The following is a 24,226-nucleotide window of genomic DNA, read 5'->3' as shown; positions in this document are numbered from 1 at the left end:
CAGCGAACAGTCTGGTAATTCTTTCAAGAGAGTCAAGCGCTTGGTCTCAGCCTCGAATCTCTCCAGACCACCGTTCAACTGGGATAATGTGCTGTCTGCCAAGTAATGTACACACACGTACTTCGTACATTTATAGGTCTACTCCCATTTCATTTATCAAGCATATACGATATTAGCTGTTTATGTAGCCTGGAAGTACTCGCGTCAGCTAGAATCTTCCATCAAGGGGGATTATCGTGGAAACGCGAATGCTCTTTCGGATGTAAGTTAATCGAATGGCAGGAGGGGAGCATGGAAACGTACAAATACAAATTCTATGTTCGAAGAGTTTTATCAAAAGAAAAAAACGTGACAAAATATTGATTGTATTGGCCACGACGCTATTATCAAATCGATTGATAACAATGGGAATGGATTTCGTTGGAAAGCGTTTTGCAGTTTTCTCGAGGAGAGGAAAAATCGATGGAATTAACCGTCGAATAAAGTGGTACGTGATTGAGTGGTAGGTTGTGGGAATTCTTAGTTGAGTTATCATCGCAAAGATTGGGGGTAATTTGCACTGATTCGAGGGCCTAACCTCCCTTGGGTTATTTATGGGAGTTATATCCTCAGGAGGATTGAGAGGATCTCTCCTTACATTTCGGAGCCGCACCAGAGTGTAACTGCTGCTTCAAGTAATCCACGAAACAACAAGATACGCCGAGGAGGGATTACGATTTCCTAACCAAAATAGGCTGCCAGGTGGGTCGAAGAGAAGGGCATTGAAAATCGGTTTTTGCCTTCATCCTCTTCAAGGGTGGTTAAAAAATGGACGGATTAATGGAGAGCGTCGAGCGGATGGCCTCAAAAATTAAGAGGTCGGAATATCCCGGGGTGCTTTTAATCTCGTCTAAATTACGTGCAATCTGATGCAATCTTTACCGATGTGTCGTAAACGGGATGAAAATTTATTAATTACTGCCACGGCCATTTTGATGTGTCGATTAGCACGAACCGAACTTAACCTTATTCCCTCATCCCTTGCTGGGCCCGCCTACTTTTTTCTCATTCGTCGCCGCGGATCGACTACCGTCGTTGATGTCTTAGGGACCGTGCAAGGGTAGAAGCATTCCGTGAGACCTTTTCAGAGCATCAACCGACCAACGTTGAATCTTCAGAGCGATTCAACAAGCTCGGAATTTCTTTTTGATCTTCTCCTCGAAAGGCCAAAATCTCCTCGGAGCCAAAATAATGATGAATGAATGGTGCCGATATCAAGATATTCTCATGGGTGAGATCGGCTCGTGATAGCTATGCGGGGATATCTAGTTTGAGTAATTTTCTAAGTAGGTGGGTAAATTCCATCGGTATTGGTACATTGCACACCCTGGAGTCATCACATTGATCGGTGCCCACCGGGAATTCGGTAGGCACTGTTGGTACGGACGAGCATCAAGTGCCACAATATCCTGACAGCAAGAACTTCGGATTCGACGAACACACAGACTCTGGTAGTTCGGTGTCGGAGCACCACTACCCTGTACGTTGGTTCGATGATCAATTATTAAGGACGCGCTGGTTCACTCTCCTGCACTACTTGCTTTGGGTCGAGTGCCACGTTTCTTCCCCTTGCAACCTCGTCATTAATCTTCGGGATCTTGAAATTAAGAATAACTTGGAGGTACAGGGAATTCCGTAGGATGAGAATGCGATCACGCAATTTTTCGATCAATTCCTTGGGTCATTAGGCATGAAACGGATGTTCAGTGAGTTTTTTCCTACTGAAATTCATCTTGAGGGTTGAGCCAAAAGTAATCCAAGTTGACATACGCACAGGCGGAAATCTGAATCCTCTTTATTCATCGCGGGATTTTGTCGAGACCCTGAAACAAAACTTTGTTGTTGACAAGCCATAAATTCGTGTTGATTCCCCACTTGAGAAGTGGTTCAAATTGAATGTGCCGGCCAGCATGGCTCACACCCATAAAAAAATATCACAAAAATCACGCAAACAATTCGCTTAATAATGCAGCTCGACGATATGGTTGCCAGCGAGAAATTTCACGTTTTCGTGGTGCGATGGGGAGCAGCCCGTGGCAAAGGGGCGGCGTAGGGAGCTCGAGGAGCTTTAACGCACCCTCGAACATGACCGGGATTCGGGCGGGCAGAGGTAGCACAGCCCAAGCCTTCGTATTAAAATATTAAGGGCGAGTTTGCTGCGCGATGAGGGTGAGACTCATTCTCAGCAGGTAAAGGAACGAGAAGAACATTTTTTTACCCCATAGGTAAAAAAGCACGAAAAAAATGAAAGAACAAATGGAATGTTTAACCAGGAATTGAAATGGCCTCCCTTCGCGCACACAAAACACTCCGAAAATGAGGTGCGTTGTTTTTCTTAGTTGGTTCCGTATCACTGCTCGCTTCTAGAAACGCGAGGCTACTCCGCTTTATATGGCGGCCATGCTTAATGCGGCACGGCATTGTGACGTCACGTCCGCATGTCGAGCCCATTCGTGTCAGTATACTGTACGCTTATGACATACAGGGTGGAAGAAAAATTCTTCGTTTCCACAGAATGTTTAGTTTCGGGGAATTCCATAATTTTAACTAATTCGATCGTTTATTCTAACGATTAATTAAAAATAAGGAAAAGTTTGACTAAATTCTGTCGATCTCGATTGCTGTCGCTCGGTAAGTCATGACCAGTCGAAATTTTGAGAGAAAACAATTCCGTGAGGATAGATTTTGTTTGAGGCGTTGCCCCGAGAGGTAATTTGTGATCACATTTTTTCAAATGGTGTAATAATCCAACATCTTTTGGAGCTTTGTGAATAAAAGTATTTTGAAAAATAAGAATTTTTCAGAAGAATTTTCTTCATGATTTACACGTTGTTTATTCCGATGCACAGGCTGCGTAAAACACGTTGGTAACACGTTGTATTTCTTTCTTTTTCCGGAGACGGAATATCAATATCTTTACGCGCTGCCGCTTCCAGTTTGGGTGTATAAAATTGAGGGAGGTAGAGAGAGAGAGAGAGGAAAGGGAAAACAGGAAAAAAGTAAACACAGTACAGAGGTGGCCGTCCGGAATGAAAGTTTCTGTGGAAGCAGCCTTCCAAACCCTACCAGCTTTCCAAACCCATTCGAAAATTTTCAGTCTGACGCCAACAGCAATGACGATGAAATTGGGCAACGTGTAGCGTCGCGTTGCGCCGGACTTGCCTCATGTTCTCCAGAGGGCATCACGTTCATTTCAATTTCAACACAGCGCCCCCTGGCTAATATGCAGAAAGGATGCTACCTCACTCCCTTTCCATTAAATGCATTCCCTTCGCATTTAAAACACGTCAAATAACTTGACATACTATTTCATGCCGTGAGAAAAATGTCTCATAAAATTAAAACCTTTTCCTCCTCTATTCTTTTTTATTAAAAAATCTCCCCTGGGCTTTTCACGAATTTACAGATAAACGAGCGCGATTGTTGCCTCAAAAAGTGAAATTGTCCAAGCATCGTAATATTTCGTGATATAAAACTTTTCCCTTCCTATTTTCGGGCACTATCGTATTGAAAAATTCTTTCACACACACACACACACACACATGGATTTTCTCCTTCGAAAATAATCATTAACTTTTATCTTTTTTTTGGGGTGAGGGAGGGGACCAGGTGAAAGCACACGATGAATAAAAGAATAGAAAGCTTTGCCGCAGGATCGTGGCGTGCCATTCGTCCCTTCACGATTTTCCCAACCACTTGAATATATGGATATTTGTTAGTAAGAAGGAGGAGGGCTGGCTGCTGGTTAAAAATCGATTTCTCACCGGCCGAGCGTAAAACATATTCTCGGGCCTGTTGCAGCTCTGCGAGGCTACAACAAAAAATCACATACCGATAAGGAGTGAAGTAAATGATTGGGTATAAAGGTTCGACAGAAGTTTCGTTTACTCGAAAACTCAATTTTCCAGAAACTTCTTACGCCTCGTTTCAAAGAAAGAAAAAAAAAAAAAAAAACAAATATTCCATGCGTGTTTCCGGTAAAGAATGAAAAACTGAATTCGTACAATCGGCACAGAAAAAAGAAGGAATAAGTAAAAAATTCTACGTTTTTCACGTCCCTTAGGAAATAGCAATTGAAATGTTTTCAAAGGTCAAATCGAGGGAAAGCCCAGTCCAACGGGTCACCGTGTCACATTGTTTGTGCCCTTATTATTGTCGGAGCGGAAGACTGATGAGGTTTTTTGTACGAGATTAAAACTTGCCCACCCAGCCAGCCATGCGCGCTTAAATATTTCACGTAACTGTGTTTTGTTTTAGTTTTTTTATTTCGTCACAAAACTTTGTGACACGCGATCGAATTGCTTTCAGGTAAAGTGACCTACTCAGTGAGGCTTCATCCTACGCTCGTGAGAAAAATGTATGGCTCGTGGAGGAGGTCGAAATTTAGTACAATCAAGAGAGCGAGAGAGAAAGAGAAAAGGTTAAGGGGAAAGGAGGCTGAGGAAAAGGAGGACCGAGAACGAGTGATAACATTGTAGAGATCGTGCACTGCGCAAGAGTCTAATTTATCGCGGGGCCGTGAGGAAAGCGTTGTTTTCGGCTTCCTGGGGTAATCCGATATTGATGAAATTCGTTTTTCCTCGTGGATATACCATGACCTCTGGTGCACTGGTTATATACGTACGGTGCGCACTGCGATGTTGTTTTTATCTCAATCCCCCCCCCCCACCCCTCGACTCTTCTCATTAAGATCGATACGAGTGAAAAGCAGCAGGCACAATTCATACTTTAACGCAAATCACGCTTCGGATGCAGCACAGTTCGATTCAACTTTCAATTAAAGAGCCTTTGAGGCTCGCTTCGATTGAAGCGAGAAAATAAGCAGTGAAGGAATCTATTAATTATAGATAAAAACTCAACGTACTTGGGCGCGTATCCAAGCATATTATGACGCAGCGCTATAGTTAAGCTTAAGAAATAACGAATTTGCAGTAGATCCACAAGCGATGGAACGAAAAAAAAACGAACTAATTTAGTATGAAATCGAAGTACTTCTGCCATTAATGAGATCACGGGCCACAAATAAAAGCTTAACGTACAGCTCGCTCTCGAGGCTGCTTCATTCCTGCTCATAAAAGCTTATATATTGCCGCCAAATATTTGCAGGAAGGAAACAAACTCCATTGACCCAACTCTTTCTACACTTTGATGCCGAAGGGAAAAACTTGGCCTCGATCGGTCGAAGAACAGGGAGGGCATACCGGGGGATGATCGTGGAGGGATGTTTTTATGAGGGCAGACGCGTTACGCTTGTGCCTAGGCATCGACAGGAACGTTGGGCGAGTGGTATAGGTCAATGTTATCTGACACTGGCCGCGTGTATGAGAGAGCGAGTATAGGAGCAAGTCGGTGTGCGAGCGAAACATTGTGGAAAAAGCAGTGAAGCTTTTAGAGAATGGCTTTGTCCTCGGTAAACTCGTATTCTTATATACGCGAGCCAATGATGTTCCGTCCTTTGCTCTTGTTCATGTCGAAGGAGCATCGCATCAGCCTCGAGAAGAGAAGAGGCTGTAACCAGAAACAGGCCATCCGGACTTGAACGTAATCGCCCCGGCTATAGCTGCAGCTCTCGCTGGTGAATGTTGCGACAGAAAAAAAATAAGAAAAACACTGGAAGAAGGAAAGTAGTGGAAGGACGCGACGGGGAAAAGAAAAAGTTTAGGTGGAAGCGCACAAAGTAGATTATCCGGCCAACCGTCGTCTATTTTATCACGAACGAGGATATCCACTTATCGCACTGATGCGCTTTAGGCCTCTGCAGTGTGACCCTTGTACAGGGTGCTCCGCAAAACTCGATCTCAAATGGCGCGCTAGGCCCTTGTGCAGCTTGTGGAATTGTGGAGCGGAAAGTTTGCAGCATTTTTGATGCCCCATTCACGGAAGAGACACTCGATTTTTGCGTCCCTGGCGTATTCCCTGGCGTACTCTAGGTTTGACCTATTTTGGGCCTCCTCAAATCCAAACTCGTGCATCATTTCAAGCTGCTTTTTCCTTCACTGTTTATTTAAGGTAGATCATCCCCGTAGGACCGTATTTTATGGGTGCCTAAAATGGGTCGATTTTTACTTCCTAATTAAAGACATTATCACTCTAAATTAATGTCAGAGCTGTCAATTCGAAATTGTAAATAAATGCTTTCAACTTTTCGCGAATTAAGTTACTGGAGTTCTTTATGTAAAAAATCGCTTTAGGGAGCGCAAAGGGAAAACACGAGAGGAAATGGATCAAGAAAAAAGTGTTAATAAAAAGCCAGAAGGCTGTGACACGAATGGGCCGAGCCAAGAATAAACAAAATGCCAAAATAAGCGAATGTGAGTTTTCGAATGCTCCTTTTACCATTTCGCTCAATTTGTTCCCAGACCTTTATTATATACTACATCGCTATTGTGTACGTTTTTCATAAACTTCGTAAGAAGCATTCATTCGTTTTATCGAAAGATAAACGATTTTTTAGTTCATATAAACCTGTGTATTTTTCTTCATATTTAAACATGTTTATCTCAATAAAGACTAAAACGAATCCTTTAAAATTTGATACGCGCGTCAGTCGCCTGCCCATTTAGAGTCTGTGTAAATTTCAAGACTTTCTTAAGAAAATCGTTTCGTGCATGAACTACCTTAACCAGATAAGGGTAAGAGAGCGAAAAGAAGGCAAGCTGTGGAAATACGAAACTGATAAGACGATATTGTGGACCGTAAGAGTCCGGACACTTGGCACGAAAACAAGAGTATCCAGCAACACTTGTCGATAATAGAGATATCAACTCGAACAGGCTTGAAGAGCTGGAACAACAGTTCAAATGAATTGGAATACGGGTCAACCGGCGTGATGCGGGTTGTCAGTAACGGAGAGAGTGAAAAAATTGCTTCAGCTCCCTCGAATCGCGGTACATCAATTTTCTATTAGAATAAATCAATGCATTTTTATATCGGAGCTTGAAGCGGGGACCGAACGATCGATCGAGCGGAAGAGGCTTCAGGCTGAAGAAAAAGTATCCGGTGCCCGCGGCAAGGCTGATTTCTCAAGTGCTCCCGCAACTCTCAATTCCTCAGCAGTGAAGCTCCCACGTGTTTCTCCCTTAAAATCCGCATTACCAATCCATTATTCGCCTCATGTTTCGTTTCATCGTTTCCAAATATCGAATCGGGTTCGTGCGTCCTCGAAAACTGGAAATGAATTGGTTCTCAGGGCTAAAAAAGAATGGAGTATTTTTTTATCCAAAATGGTAGCACGTAAAATTCATGAAACGATTATTCACGTCACGTGCAAAAAAGTCATTTCTGTCGTTGAATCAAAGTCTTAGAAACACACTCGTGACCAATTGTCAAATGTTCGTTGAGCTCGTTTTCTCTCTTTTTTAACCTTCAGACTGATGGGTCTCAGTGACGAGGATCGTCCGAGAAACGTGTGTAGGAGACCCGCATTGGCGGGTAAGGTCAAAGGTCTTGTTCGGCAGAAGCATCTGCAGTGAAGCATCTACGCAACGTTTCCTCGTGCTAAAGCCGAAGGCACACTAAAATATTCAGCCCTCCATTCATTCAGGGTTTCTACGTGCATGTGTCCATCGCTTTCTCTTCCTGTGCTCTTTGTATGTTTACTTTAACGAAGAACATATAGTGACAGCCCTGGTGCATAATCTTTAGTCGTAATGAAGTCTCTCGTGAAAGGAAAAAAGTGTCCAACACATTGGGACTTCAGGGGCAAGTTTCCCTGCATGTTCTTCAGGGAATTGTGAAAAAAATCGATCCGCGGATATGATGATTCGGTAGCTCCGCGGCGGGACGAAGCTCTGTTATTCGCACCGAAAATTTTCAGTGTCAGCACATTTTTTCTCTTCGTTTTGTTGAGAACTGCTCAATCCTTGTTGCATGTGAAAAATCCTTGAGAGCCATGAAGTTTGATATTTAGAAGCTCGGTGTCGTCTTGATTGTTCGTTTTTCATTGAAATCATTTGCTCCGTTGATCTTACCAAAGACATCGATGGGATTACAGCCCAGGCTTTTCCCTCGTTTAGGGCCGATCATGCAGACACGATTAATGGCCGCGATGCAAGAGTCCACCTATCAGCGCGATACTCGACGTGGCACCATCTGTGTGTGCCGGTATGCTAGACGCTCGAGGAAACATTAAGGGGCAATAGATTCACCCGTAGGGGTACGAGAAGTACGATGTGAACATCGTGAAACCTGGTGCAAAAGGGTTGCAAATACCCTGCTACCTAAGCGGCTCTCGATATTAGAGGAATCAATTTGTAAGCTGCAGCTAAACACTCCGGTGATTTATGCAAGTACGACGATCAGTTAATAGCAATGGCGATAAGTCATCGAAAGCACTCGGTCGATGTATGAATTCGTGAATAAAAATTGTCAAGAAAAATCAGATGGTCGGTGCGACTGGAATCGTCGGTCGAATTTCGGGACCATTTTGCTTAAAATTTTCTAAAATTGGTCACGGTCAATGACGATTTTCTCAACAAGAATAAATCGTTCTGCAATAATCAACGAAAAATGTTAGTGGAAGTTACCGGAACGATGCAGAAAATATTAGAAAAGAGGCGAAATTCGTTGGTGAGCAGCATCCGAACCGTTGAACGCTTCTTCGTTGCGGTAATCCAGTAAAAGCCAGTACAAAAATATTGAAAATATTGCAACAGCCTGAGAATTCTTGTCTCAAGCGAGTCCGTCGCAGTGCAAATATCGTTTGAGTTTATCCAAGGAATGATGTCTCCATCGTTTGAACGGAGTCAGAAGAAAAAAACTGCTGGAAATTGTCACTACCATTCGCACTTTGCTGCATAAGGATTTTCTTCACTTGGCACAACGGTTTTTTTTCTTCTTTTTTTTGATAAAGTGCTTCCAGAAATAGGATTCCAATCAAAATGTACACAAACGTCCAACTTTTTTGAGAAACGATCAATGCCAAGAGCGGCGGGGCGGACTGGAATACGTATGGAGAATAAATAATGTCCGCACGCCCCCCACGCGATTCACGATTATGCCACTCTCCTGTCACGATAAATGGCTCCCCGCACTGCTCATACGTACGCTACGTACATTTAATAAGACACATGTATATATTAATATATTTGTGTTCGTACAGTGTAGCCTCGTTCGCATGGTTGTCCGAAGAATGGAAAGGGAGGAGGGGGGATGCGAAATGTATAATCCTCGGTAAAACGGTGTCAGTAGGCGCAGTGCGGTAGCACGCACATTTCTCTCGAGTCCAACATTTACGTTGCAGCTTGATGCAGGTCTGCAGGAACGTTGCGGAGTATACAAATTGCAAAAGCCTTCTCTGCGCCAGCTTCTGACCGATGCAGAACCATCCTTAACCTCACTTTTCGGAAAATACTTCTTCGGTTTCTCCTACGAGTTTGATCCTCGTCCTGGCCAAATTTTGTAGCAAGGCAGATCATTGTTTTGCATGAATTTTGCAACAACTGGGATGAGACCTTAAAGAAAGCTGTTCAGATTGGTGGGCTAGAATTTTCCTAACTTCAGTTCCGAATACGGAACTATGACTGGGAAGAATTGAATATTTTTCTAAAGCTCGACATGGAGCTTTAGAAAAAGCTGAGCGATGAGAACTTCCGTAATTTTCTATCGAAACATCTGCAGCTGAAACGTCCTTCCATCGGGAGGTTTCCGCTCGGTTTCTTGACGAGAACGTAGGCAACGGAGCCTTTCAGACTCCAGGAAATCGATTGTGAAAATGACGTCGAAAAGATATCGAAGTTCACTGGCAACACTTCAATTGAGAAACGAGAAGGCTCGAAAGACTTTTTGATCAAGTCGAATAACTCAATTTCACAATCGTGTCATCATTCAAACAAAAAAGACGAAAGCAAACAAGAATCCTCATTGCGGAAAGTACCTGAAAAAATGGAAAAAAAAAAAACAAAGTGTGCACTAGGCCAGTTTTAACAATGAGATCGTAAAAACCTGCATTTGTGAGCTTCACAATGATGCAAACGGATGGCGAGTCGAGATTGGAAATAGAAAATCAGAATTTGAACCGGATGATGAATGATGGCATGCGGGACTGGCTGGTTCAATATCCCTTCCCGTTTCATAGATATGATGAAATATTCTACCTTTATTACGGCCGGACATTCCCTGTGCTCGAAGTCTTTATCGGAAATGTATCATATCGTAAATATTGATGAGCATTTGTGTTCACGCATTGCTATATATAGAGGAAAAGAGATGTATAATCACGATTGAAGCGACGTGACTACGCGCTCAATAATCGAAATGGACATATGTGTAAGCGCCCATTAGTCGCTATAATGATGATATATGAGACCGTATTGATAAAATACTAATTGCTCGCTATATTTATTAGCTTTTTAATAACTCACGATGGGAAACGTATTCGTCGTAGAGATAGCGGCCTTTTCGAGTCAGAGGCACTCGTGTCTATTTCTATGGTAATTAATACTGAGCGGGGAGGGCGAGCAAAAAACTAATTGAGTATTTCGAAGAGCAGCGATTATTTGCTGACATTTATTGTTTCAGTGTGAGAGTAGGTTTCTAATAATGAAGTTTATCGAATGGAATAATAGTGGAGCGGAAGCAAATGTTCATTGTAGAATATCTAATCTGAAAAGCAAAATAATTAATGTATTCGAGCGTTAATAAAATTGTGTGTGGAAAGAGAACTCGAACAGGTTTCGGAGTAATTCAACACGTGGCGAAAATGAAACTCGATCCAAAAATATCCTCACGCTACAGTGATAATATTTTGGCTGAAGCACGAGGTAGAGAAGTAAATAGAGGAAAAAAGGTGGAAGAAAAAATATCCCGCTGGCAAGGAGCCCTTGGAAGTTTCGAGTTCCCCGAAAGCCCTGTGGCTCATGCCAGCTTTGGAGAATTATTTTCCGTGAGCTAAATGCTCTGGCACATAAATCGGAGGCAAGAGGTCGTCAACTCCGATGGGCGAACCCGTCGACACTGTTCCGGAATAAAATTTCACTCCCTCAATAAAATTAACTGGAGAAGAATTGCATTAACTTTTAAGGAAAAATACACGACGAGGGAAAACGAAGCTGTGATTCGTTAGTTGTCAAGAAAATAATGAGAAAGGAAAAAAATGAAATTCCGTTGCACCTTATTCCATTGACAATTGAATTGTTTGTTTATCTTTGATGGAAAAAACATGAAAAAAAACGACTTTTATGAACTGTCACAGTCCAGCCAGCCCGGAAAGAACTTTCTCGAGTACGAATTGTACGAACGACGATTTTTCGGCACGTTAACTGTGCACACTCAACACGAACAAACCGTTGTAAAGTTTGAGAATTTCGTGCTCCAAAAATCTGCGAAGCGAATGGTGACTCGAGTCGTTTTCTTTTACATCGCTTTCAAAAAATAAGAGCCTCAACAGTGAAAACTGCTCTTTATATGCATTAAATGGACTATTTGAAAGTGCAACGAAAATCTTCAGCCTCCGTGGCATATTGACGAGGCGAAGCTTTGTCTGGAGCATTACACGCAACCATATACATGTATAGATACATATTCCAGTTTCCAGATAACGAGTCATCACGAGGCGGCAGCAGCAGGCCACAATTGAAAAAAGCTTTCATTGTCTCGATTTTTTCTCCCAGCAGCCTTCAGTTGCAAACTTCATCCTGCTCCCCCCGTTCCCTAGAAAGCTCTATATATTTCCGACTGATCCCCATCGGCCTCGAAACGTACCTACGATACGATCGGATCTCTGCTAAGGGAGGAGCTTCTTCTTCTTTTATCTTCCGCGAGGAGAAGGGGATGAAGAAGAATTTTGGCGTTGAAGAGGCTCAGTCACAGAGAACAGGAAGAAAAGCACAAGTAGATAAAAAAAAAGTCAATCGGCTTTCGCTCCCGGAATTTTTGCCAAGACTGGCCTGATCGACGGAGGCAAAAAGTCTCTTTCGAATCAATAGGGGATCCCCTCAAACGCTCCTCGGCGTGTCTTGCTTCCTGCACATCTGGCCAGTCCAAGTGTAGGTCGAGCGTGTCAAAGAGCTTTCGCACATAGGACAAGTGGTACACGGACACGGGGAGGCGGAATGTCAGACTGAAAGGGACAAAGATACGAGCAGGGTATCGTTCCTCGTACATCAAACATGTGTGTTTATGTATTTATAGTTCGCACATATTTATATGGGCGTACCTACAACACGAAGAGGTTATGTTTCTCCTGTTTGCATGTGCTCGTACATAAGGACATTTGAACGATCATATAGTTCGTCCGGAGGGAAAATATACATTGAAATGTGAGCAACATGTGCCCATTTCTACGAGACAACACACTCGGTACATTCGTGTTAGATGATTCGCTGGTGGCTGACCAATGGTTGGTCTCGACCGCGCGAGAAAGCTCTTCCGATAATCGCTTCTCTCGCGTATAGGCCTATAACCGTATGCATACATCGAACCGCCACTACAGTGTGGCCGGTTTCAAACACTGCCTTATTTCACGTCTTGGACGAGAGTAGCTACATTCTGGGGGAGTAAAATGACGGAGATTCGTAATTTGACTTTGATACGAATTCTCATGCGAAGGTCGAGTCGACTTTTTCGATGCGGCACTCCCTGAATTTTTTTCACCAATTCTTCATCCATCACTGGAGGACTTTGCAAAACTGGGTAATTAACTACTTTTTTTTCTCAACGTTAGGTATCGCGAGACTCCAAAGGCTGGGGCGAGGCTTCGATAAGTAATGGAAGGAACAAAAGTTTGTAATTTTATCTGAAAGCATTGATACTACGAAAAATCTTCACTGAGATACTCCATTTGGTATTTCGGATCCTCGTGAAATTGACAGTGGGAATCCCACTCAGAATAGCCTTCGCTCGAACATCTATCTCGGTAGACGAGTTGCCAGTCGAGCGGGAAGACACCCTGTATGTGCTTGAAATATGTACTAGCTTGCTGTGGACATGCCACTTCAATCCTCGCTTTTCAATGCTCCGAACCAAAGCCACGAATGTATACATTCATCCTGATCGATCCTAAATATATGTATATACGTTATATTAAAAGCTCGCTGATCCTGTTCCTCCATTTTTCGTCGCTGTTCGAATATACCTGGTTGGGAATCCTCGATGTTTTTGTTGGCCTTAATGATCGTAAACAATGGAAAAACTGGCTGCTAAATTGTCTCGAAAATTATCGGTTTACTGTGAAATATGAAGATTGCTCTTCGGTCTATTCTCGTATCGAGGTCAGCCAAGACTTTGAGTCGGAATGCTCATTGGACGATGGAGTTTATTCTATTTTTCAAAAGTTTGGCTGCTTTTTTTATTGAGAGTAGTAAAACGTTACAGTGGACGATGGATTCGACCGATAGGACAATAATTTCTCGAGTTTTATTCCAAGTTTATTTTTTTTGTTTCGATTTAAAAAATTTAGTGTATTTTGACATTTACGGAAATGGAGGCAAGTTAGTCGCATCATTACAGTTTCGCAACGTCACTTATAAATTCAGGAAATTTACTCCTCCACTATGTTGCAATGAATTTATTATATTTAGAATATTACGATTAAGAGCTCGAAAGGTTGAATTCAGGTTGAAAAATCCATTCGATTAAGGTAGAGAAAAGTAGGAAGCATTTTTCTGGGCAAAGCGCCATGTGGATTACAGTCCTGAGGACGTTGAAAGTACCCGAGGGAAACTAGTGGAACATTTTCTGTCGTGAAAATGTATAGGGAGATATGTGGGTGAAGGATCTCCATTATTACATTGTGTGTGAAAGCGAGGGATGAGAATGGACTTCATCTGTAACTGCAGGACACTCGCCAAGCTTGACTGCCACTGCAGAAATGGGTTTTCCTCTTTCACGCGTTATTTCCAATACGCGAGGCAGATACTCCCGAATGGATGTGCTGGAACCTTCCTGCAACCAATTCGTCCGCCACGATGTTTAAAGTCAAAGGTTTTGACGCGATGGCATCGCCTCGGTCAGCCATTATCGTCTTAGAACTTACGCTCAACTGCTGACCACGAGCCACGCACCAGTTAAATTTTAGTTCGCTCAACTCGATTACCGAAAGTAACGAAAATCCTTATCGGAAGTAGAACTACCAATTTTCCATTTTTTACTAGTTCAGAATGGAACGACGACTTTGAGAGGCTGAAGAATCACGAACGATTCGATGATTTCAAATGATTTACACAATTTTTTCTTCAACTTAAAATTTTCTCAAATTTCAAAAAAAGATCAAAAAGAATTATCAAAAGAAGTTCAATATTGAAATACTGATCCGTTGCTGGCAGTGTATAAAAATGTTTGGCATTGTACCAGAAGTGATGAGTAGAAATAACAGAGAAGAAGCTCGTTTTCGATCGGACTAAGAGTTATAAGTTACGGAACTTCGAAAAGCTTACAAAGAAGATACCCTGAGAGTCAGTTTCAGCGAAACTTTTCGTTCCAACATCTCGCCTAACTTCGTTCTTTGCACCCTGAGCACACACACGAGAGAAAAAAGTCTCGCACTTAGGGTACTAAAATCCCGATCTCGGTTCCGGGATAAAAATCGAATTGCAGAAAAAGTTTTCGAAGTTTTTTCGATTCCGTCGATCACGTGTTCTCCTCACATGCAAAAAGAACTTCACTTTCTTATAAGGAGCACGATTTTTTCACTGTTTTTCTCGACTTAATATTTGAAGCATGAGAACCGAATTATCGAAACATTTGAATGCCAAAGCGCCACTCTTACGTCATTTCTTTTTCATCAATTGAACGTGCACCTCAGTCACTCTAATTTTCAAAATAATCCGAGCAGGACGGACACATCGATTTTTTTACAAGCTTACGGAAAACAGTTTAGACAGCTTTTGAAAATTTTTTAATAATTTTTGACGAATAAAAATGCAAGTTGAGTAGCGAAAGGATAGAAATACTAGTTCAAGCGACGTCGCGAAGCTGACGTCGTTGCCCCTACGTCTCCTTCGTACAATGGGGTCATAATGAAAAATTGAGTAATCCCTCACGCCTCTCCAACAACTGCTTCATGCTACGTTCGAACGAGCGTCCTTCTCGAGTTAAAAAAGCTTTGTGAACCCGTTAAACCATATGGCAGAAGACAACTGCTTCCAAGTCCCTTGCACCCTCTTTTATCTTGCCCCTCGCTTTATGTATTTTTCCCTCACTTCGTAGAGTCTCTAATCCTTATAGCATTCACGAGTCGACTAGAAGTCTTCTTCCTCTAATTTGCCTTTGCTTTTCATCCCTATTTTATCATTCAGTCTCTCAGGCTCTTGTATTTTTTCCTTCGCAGCTCTAATTCTTTCAAATCAAATAGAAGCCTTGATTTCATTTTGGCTTCAGACCAAGCATCTCGAGTCTTTTATATTTTACAGACCCATTTTTACCTCGGAGCTCGCCAATGAGAGACTAACGTGAGAAACGACACAATTTAGAGGCGTTTGAAAGGAATTGAGAGATTCGAGTACGGAGAATATTCATTGGCAAACTACGTCCTGGGGCTCGAGAGAACGAAATTTTTATCAATTTTTCTTACCGATAACCAATGATTCTACATCGATGTTTAATCACGAACGCGCATGCAGTTTTTTCAGTTATAAGCTCCAGATTGGATGTTACTAATAATTTAATAACATCTCCGGACCCGTGCATCGAAAGGAAAGTGGATGCAAATTTATATCGGGCAAATAAAAGAATTTGAAGTTGTTGAAGTTGTATTTTCAAGAAATTTTTGTTTCATAATGCTCATTACAGTGAGCGAAGTTTCTAAAAGAATGAAATTTTTCGTGGTCTAATCTACGTATGCTCTTGCTTAGATGTCGTTATATAAGAGCCGTTACTCATAGAATTGTTTGAAATATAAACTTTCTACGATTATGGGTAGTTAAATGTCTACTCAATTAGTAGCTATAAATAGCCTTAAATTACGGATGAGCCTCAATTCGCCGTAAATAGTAGTGAAATATTGTCGGAGGATGGAAGCACGTTTGAGTAAATAGGATTTAAGGACGTACCTCATCGTAAATAAAATTATCGATCTCCTCGAGTGGCCGACCGTAGAGATCGGATGGAAACGGCTCGAACTTGTTTGGAAGCACAGCACCATCCTCCACCGAGGTTTTTCTGCGCGGTTGAAAGCCATAATCCCGTACAAGTTGAACCGTTCGACTCTCAAGCCTGTCGAGGCTCTCTTTGGTGAATGGTTTGACGGTTTGCTTGCCTCCTTTGCCTGGGGTCTTGGCATCGCTCGGTGAATGGCCATCGTTGCTGCTTGATTTTTGTTCGAGTCCGTCAGGCCCCAGCAGTTGAATGTTGCCAAGTGCGTCAGTTTGAATTTCGGCGCTTCCGGAGTCGCCGGTGCCGGAATCAGCTGAAGTTCCCGCGGTGCCGACGAGCGGTGGTCGCAATCGTGTACTGTCTTGGGAGCGGAACCGCGTTGGGATCTTCTTCGACGAGTCATCAGGCTCCTGATGTTCCTCGTCGTTGGGACTGGACTTGTCGCGAGTCGTGGGACTTTGTGGGCTAGTGGCTGGTGGACTGGCGAAGTCTTCAGCTCTGCTAGATTCGTTGGAACGGGGAGCTTTACCGTCGCGAAGATTCTGGCGGGTCTCGTAAGTGACGAAGCCTGGAATAACCTCGCCGAGAGGTTTGGCCTCGCCGTATTGAGAGCTGCCGTAAGATCGGACCGGACATCGTGGAAAAAGCGGTGAAAGCGAGTCACCGATTTCGTATTCGGGTGGACTCAAGGCTGTCGCTGCAGCCGAGTACGACGGAGGTGAATTGTCGTCGAGCCTTCTGTCATAAGCTCCTCCATCCATGACCAGCTCGTCGACGAGTGTATGCGACGACGAACCACCAGCTCCGTGCTCCATTTGTTCATCGTCGTCCTCAAAAGTGTCATCGCCATAGCGCCGCAGTCCAGCGATCTCGGCTGCCCCCGATCTTTCGGGACTGTCTTCCTGGTCGAACGCCTCGTAGCCGGTCGGTGAAAGCCTCGAGGAATCGTCGTCCGATTGTTTCGACGACCTCGTTGGGTCCTCGTACTCGGGCGAGCTTCGCGCCGAGGAGTCATCGCGCCCAGCTCCCGAGTCGTCCGATCGTCTGACGACGCTCGTAAGGCTACTTCGCGTTTCAGCGGCAAACGGTATCCGAAAATCTGATCGTCGAGTTCCACTGACAAAACTGGAGCCCGGAAAACCGCGCAATTCTCGACCCCCCGTCAACGACTCGTCCAATGGCGCATTCAACCTTCTGCCGCTGCCCGACGAATCTTGCTGGTAAAATCTCCCACTATTTGAGGATTTCCTCGTTGGCTGAGGTGTCCTGGATACCGGGACTCGGTGATAGCGCGACGACAATGACGAATCAAAGTCCCTACTCGTACCAGGCAGATTGAGACTCCGCTGACTACCACCACCGACCTCCCGGACCCCTCGGTCCCGAGGGTCACCTTTAGCCCCGTAAATACCTTCCTCCGCCAAACTGTCGAGTTCCTCCCTGCTCAGATTCTTCACGTAAAGACCCGCCACCGTCGGACGGTTCACAAAACCGTTATCCTCCGAACCGCTGCTCGAGGGACTCGGAGGACCTTTGCCCGAGGACCCCTCGAACCCCCCGGTTCGTCGAGATGTCATTGCCACCTGACAATTTCACATGTCCCGGTCAACATCGCTAACAGCATCATTCCTAATGTATAAAAATCATTTTTCACAAACTTCATCGTCGCTTGTCCAACTGTGATCGTTCTCCGTGTAATCCAAGAATTTTTTCTGACCCTCTTGTTTTTCACGGTTTCCCTCGCTCCTCCTTTTCCCAGGGCTTTATTCGCACCGGAGCTCGGCTCGGCTTGGAACAATTGTCTTATCAAGAATACAACGTTAATCTGATTTCTCGTGTTGAGACCATGGTGATAGCGGTGACGGCCTGCATCGACCGATGCCGGCGCTTTAAATCGCAAGGACGAGCGATCTGATCTCATCGCACGTCCATGCACCTGCTCAGAGCATATCTTTTCTCTGTTTCCAAACCTCTTGCGTTCCACGGAGTTTCGATTTTTTCGGAGGATTCCGTTTTACTTCATCCCTCAAAGCGAACAGTCACGATTACTTTTTCTTTCACACGAGCTAAATACGAAGAGCGACACTTACGGAGCAACATATCGCGAGCGCCGCATTCTCCTACATCTATCCAAGTTGACGAAATACTGTGCGAAACTCATTCGAAAGGGTTGGTAATTTGAAAATTCCCTGGCTAATTTACAGCTCCGGGAAAACGAAGATAATTTTTTTCTTTCCCTCTGCTCAGACACGTTTCCCTTTCCTCAGTAGCGATGAGGGTCACCGATAGCTCATGGTAATACGTGGATCCTTTTAGCACGTGGTTAATAGCAGGTTTGGAATTACACGTAGCTTAAGGAGATAAGGTCTGTGCGAGCTGTATTGTGGAACTGCCGTCAACTCGGGGTGAATTACTCGGCGCAGTCACGCTTTCTCTGTTCGTCGTCGGCGCTCCTTCTTTGAATTTCACTTTATTCCCGTTTCTTCTATTTTCTCTATTCGATCTTTTGTTTCGGCTATTATCTTTGCTCTTTACTTTTCGTCAATATGCTTTTTGTCGAGTGTCCCATCCACTGTTGGGTACGAACGGTACTGATAACTTCTCGGCACGAGACAAACATCGATGCTGAACTTTGAGATTGAAAAAGAGTTTCAATAAGCAGCAGCAAGCCTGGTTACAACGGCACGCTTGCTTCCCACTTTCAACTAGTCAACTATACAAAGAAAACGTTAAAAAGTCTTTTTTCATTCAATTTTTCCATCTCGTTTGTCGTTTGTCGATCATGTTAGTGTTTCAAGCTGAACGTTATTTCTTTACGAGTGTTTTTTGTTTTTGTTTTTTAATTATTTTATTTTATTTCTTTCGTTTTTTAAATCGACGAGGGACGTCAAGCTAACTACGAGTCACAGTCATCGGATGAGCATTTCCTTAAGTTACGAAATACAAAGATTGCTGAGGTTGGCGATTCAAGCTGAGGAGTATCCTAATACGTAAATATATTTTATCGAGGCGGTTTGTCAATCGTCTGTTCTCTTTAGCAACTCGTTTACAATGTTACTTATTTAAGGGTATGCACTACACGTTTTCATCTCTACACAAGCTGCGTCGTTTATTCAGAATGGTGTACGTATTTTTTTAAAAATATTTTTCATGATTTTATTATTAAAAAATGCTCATTTTTTTCATCACTTCAGCGCGTTTTTGATTTTCTTGTTAAAGTCTCGTGTCGCCGGGATCCACATTCGAGGCGTTTTTTTCTTTTGAGGCCAGACGAATGTTTGCCTGTCGTAAGAATCGGCACTCGTGTGGAATTAATGACAGAATCCTCTTGACATCTTTAATTACACACAATTTTTCTATGTCGCACTGTCACACGCGTTCAGTTCAACTGTAAGAAAAATATTTCAACGAGACATTGAACTGGGAAAGTAATGAGCGATTTATCATGTCGCGTGTCAACTCGACGTCGGATACACGATATTCCAGAGGTTTTGTTGTGATTAGGTCGTAGTCTCGTGCAGAGCAAAGAACGTTGATTCCCCCGTAGGCTCCTTGAGTCAAGGAGCAATGACGACGTGGGGGATGAAGCGACGTGAAAGAGATGAGATAATATTGAATGTAGGGAAAGTCTGGTGGTACCCTGACCCGCGTAACGCGGACGGCGTGAGGATTGGTGAGGGTTCCTACCACTTTATTTCAAAGGTACGATTCCAACGCCGGTGACGTACTATTTTTCCCTTAGTTTCATCTCCCTCGCAGCATCCATTTGATTTTCCCGTCTACAAGAGCATTTACGAGGAGCTCATTGCTCTCGTATTCCTTTTACTATTCCACCGTGTATCGCCCATCGCGTGCACCAGTTTTCCATATTTTTATGAATTTTACGTGTGTCATAAAAAAGGGGAAAAATAGAACTCAAAAAACATACGCGAGTGAAGAGAAACGGGGGAAATACGCCGACGTGGATGACGGGGCAAGGAGAGCAGCACGCACTGGGTCACGCGAGCGTACAATCGTGGCTGGTTGTGCACGAGAAAAGGGGTCTTCGTGAGCCACAGGGTGATTATAACGGTGCGCACATCAACAGTCGTTCAGGTTATCCTCCTATTATAATTTTCCCTTTTAATTTCGTTCCTCCGGCCGAGCGGCTTTCCGTTCCGGAAATCTTCGTTTGCTCTTGATCCGCATTCCGACGACGACGACGACAACGACGACACACTCGTATCACTCACGATATTCCGGGTCAATCGAACCGCACTGTAACCGAAGCGAGAAACCGCCCTCACTTGTTATTTCTGTCCCGAGACAACATTCTCCGTTGCTCTTTCGAAGCAAGCACACTGTGATAAGTTCAATGACGCGGTGGGCCAAAAGGTCGAGTCCTCCGGCTCGACTCCTTGATGCTTCGGCCCTCTTACTCGGTTCGCTGCTTCCCGTCGACGTTAACCAGAGAAACGCGACGATCCTTTTCAGCTGCTTGAGCACTCCACGCTTCGCTCATTACGATTCGTCAAATTATATTTTTTAATCTACTTTCAAACGTTCCCATCTGTCGACCCACGGCCTCGGGTTATCTAGCCGCGTGTCCCTCAGCCGAATATCTTTCGAGGATGATGATCCCCGGGCGCCTTTGTGTCGCGATGAAAATCGTAACGCTTCAACTGCTCCCGAGAACTCGGGCTTCGAAAATTTTCAGTTCAATTATACGTGTGTCTATGTACATGCTTTTTTTCGAGTGACAATTGTCCAGGAGGCACACCGGGCATCGACAGACGAAACAACCAGTTAGATGAAAACACCGTTGTTTTTATGAAATATCGAAAAACAAGTGCCCGTATTGTGAACAATGCTCGAAGCTTTGTTTTCTAGTCGTATATGTTGATCAACCTCTTTGTGTTGACGTGCGTACGGGGCTGTTTCAGTATCCTTGTGTATACGTGTATTTTATAAACCCTGTTGAAAACGCGGGGGGAGGAAGAGGGCGCGCGCGCGCACGCGGGGGTGAAAATCACGGGCGTCTCTTACGAGAGCTGTGGCGGCACTGGTCCGACGAGGTGGAGGAGAGACGATTTTCGTAGGCGCGCGGGCGCGTATCGAACGAGCTTTCACGGGGGTGTGGGGTGGAACCGCCAAGTACATGAAATGTTTTACCTCGCTCGCGGAAGCAACGCGCGCGCGCAACTCCAGCCATACACACCATCCACCCACATGCACCTTCCAGCGCACCACCTGCAGCACACGACACACCAATTCGCCAGCTTTCCCGTAGACCGATGCCTCGAGTTATCCCTGAAAGAACGAAAAATCACCTTACGCCGACCTCTCCAGCGAGATGTGCGGCTCGAATAGAGCCCGTGCGGTTTCGTGCACGGTTTAACATTCGGGAACGACCACTGCGCGAACAGCTCTTACATGCTTTTTCGATCCTGCGACTCTCAACATTTATTCAATGTCCTGATTCGGACGAAATTTTGACTTTTCGATTCGTCGTTATGCTCCGCCGGCCTGGCTGCTTTTTAACGGCACTCTCCTCATTTTTTTTTCTACAAACAATTTGAACGTGGACACACGTCGAACCTCGGAACTGTTTCTCGTCTGCAGCACTAATCGTATTATTTTTATCGAAAATCGATCCAAATTTCGGACCTAGATTCCTAGGGTCGGCTTGATTGATGGCGTGTAAATGGGACAGGAGACTGGACTTCTCGTCAAAAGATGCCAACTAATTATTCGTGAGGAGATAGCCCCAGTTCCAGGGTCACTAGAAATGGTTAACTCTACTGGCAACACCTGGCCACGTACCCGGGGTTATTTGATTGAGTACAACGACCAACGACTCCAGGATTGAACCTTAAAACTGCCGGATCGTCCGAACCGCTGACTCCCAAGATCTCCGACTGCTTCAATGGGCCACGGACCATGAAACAAAAGGGAGGCAGTCACTACCTTTATGACCAAGATTCTTTATAACCGGTCTCTATAACTTTTTACTGCCGGACCAAGTTTCTGAACAAGGCTCTGAAACAAGGATCGTGCAACAGATGCAGTGCGAAGTACACAGGCGAAATCTGACGAAGCATTTTTTTACTCGAAGGAGAATCTTATTCGTTAGAGGAAACCGCCGAAGATTGAGCCGCCCCCGCGCGGAGATGTTTTGCCTAAAATGAGAGCGATGAATCCTGAACTTGAACCGTCGAAGGTCACTCTTATCCTTCCATTTATCGCACTCTTTGGAAAACTTGACTCCGCTAAGCGAGGTTTTATGGCGCGTCATTTAGTTTCAAAGGTTCACATACGTTGCCACAAACCCCAATGGTTAACGCCCCAGGTAGGAAATCACGACTCCCATCGTAATGGTGAACGACCGACATAGCCCGATAAGATCCCTTGGAAATGGTGTTTTGTGTTGTCCGAAAAAAAGCCTCGCTAGTTTTGCCTCGTGGGGAGATATTTCAAAGGCAAATAACCCAGCGTAGAGAGTCGGAGGTTAGAAAACACTGTAGTGAAATTCTAAATGCACCGAAGATTTTTCATCTCAATTTAGGAATGGCGAAGCCGGAACTTTTGTGTTCGGAGCCTCGCTCCCCGAGTTTTCACAACAAAAGGAGCTCATATTTTTTCATCCACGGAGAAAAGAGAATGCATAAAAGTCGTTCGAACTTGGAAAAAGAGTAACGCAAAGTGCATCGCCATTCGTAATAAAATTCAGTGCCTATGAACACCAACTAAAAATTCTTCCCGCCTATTTGAAGGTGTCTCCGGCTACGATGCTGCAGATACGCAGATTCCCAAGTCGAACGAATACCCTCTTACCCGCTCCGCGGCCGAGGGCTGTATTATACCTACCGCTACTCCGGGGCCGGGAGGTCTCTCTCGGTCGATGCACCGTGTCATCGGACTGTTGAAACTGAGAGACACGCGATACCCTCGTCGAGCTCCAATGCCCACCCTTCCAATATTTCCTCCGAAATATCGCGATTTTCATCTCGATAAAACAAAAATTACATTCGTTCGTTCCTGCGGCACGTGGCATATTTATTTCTGTTATGACATTTATGCGTATATAAAGCAGCAGCATTCGCACGATTCTGTACGTTTGACCGAACCAATCTGAACTCTGAAAATGTTGCGGGTGTTTTGTCCCTTACACCATTTGCATATCTGCATCGGCGTTCCGTTCAGAAATCAATAGAACACGAAGAAAAGTATTCCGATTGCAGAACAGTTTTGCTGCGTGTTCTCGAAAGGCACTTTGTCTGTCGACTTTCAGCGAAATAATTAGGGCGCGAGTAAAAAAGTGACTCGCCGATGGAACCTAGGAATCAGTTCGTGTATCGCTGATTCTTCATTGTCCCTCGAAGCCACGATTATTAGTTGGTGAATAAACTTGACGGGTGAATCGCATTTTGAGAATATTTCATTCGTTTATTAAAGTGCTGATGAGGGAATTTGATTATTTCAAATAAATTCCAGTCACGTTCTCCTTCTCCGGACTCCAAGACCATTAACATCGTCGTCACTTCCGCGAAAGCTACTCGAATCATCAGAATCTCTTATTCCAGCTGCCTTAGAAGAGAATTTATTCGGAGATTCCTTCAAGTCCAAAACGCCAAGTTTTCCGGCTAATATTTTCTTCGCTTGACCTCGATACTCATAACACTACTCATAACTCCTATAAATACGAGCTTCAATAGTTGTCTGTTGGATAATAAAATATTGATAGTTGCACGCGCAGCTCGAGCGATTATAATTGCTCGACTATGTAGAATCAATTTTTTTATGGAACTCATAAAAATGGACAGGCAAGTTTGTATTTTTTTATGTTGCGTTTGCAAGTGCAGAGGCTGGTGGACAGCCAGCCGTCGACCGAGCTACGTCATCTCGACTCCACTGAGAGACCCCCAAGCTTATCGATCCAAGGGTCATACGTATGTAGGTACGATTGTTTACCTCAGTTTCGCTTCTTTTTTCGTCATCGAGATAATGAAGCCGCCTTCTTCTTTCCTACGGGGGATCCCCGAAGCGGAGAATTGCCGCTTCGCACTACGACAAAAGAGGAGCGCGAGTTGCCCACTTCTTTTACGTTGAGTTCGTAATGGCAAAATTGTCGTCAGAGATCGATGCAGAGGTCAGCGCGTTATGCGATTTTTTAGTCACA

The 24,226-nt window shown here is 44.1% G+C and overlaps 1 protein-coding gene across 3 annotated transcripts in view; it reads right to left on the bottom strand.

Moving 5' to 3' along the window:
- Positions 1-21,093, bottom strand: part of LOC122412435 (Na channel protein 60E) — a 72,531-nt gene extending 51,438 nt beyond the window's left edge. For all 3 annotated transcript variants that reach the window (XM_043421927.1, XM_043421929.1, XM_043421928.1), the window contains exon 1: positions 16,026-21,093. In XM_043421927.1, the coding sequence (XP_043277862.1) occupies positions 16,026-17,645 (1,620 nt within the window). In that variant the 5' untranslated portion in view covers positions 17,646-21,093. The remainder of the gene's footprint in view (positions 1-16,025) is intronic.
- Between the last annotated feature and the right edge of the window lie 3,133 nt (positions 21,094-24,226).

The sequence above is a fragment of the Venturia canescens genome, chromosome 6 (assembly GCF_019457755.1).
Source record: "Venturia canescens isolate UGA chromosome 6, ASM1945775v1, whole genome shotgun sequence".
NCBI classification, from domain to species: domain Eukaryota; kingdom Metazoa; phylum Arthropoda; class Insecta; order Hymenoptera; family Ichneumonidae; genus Venturia; species Venturia canescens.
The sequence above is the reverse complement of the archived record's forward strand: the minus strand, read 5'-3'. Positions and strand labels throughout refer to the sequence as shown.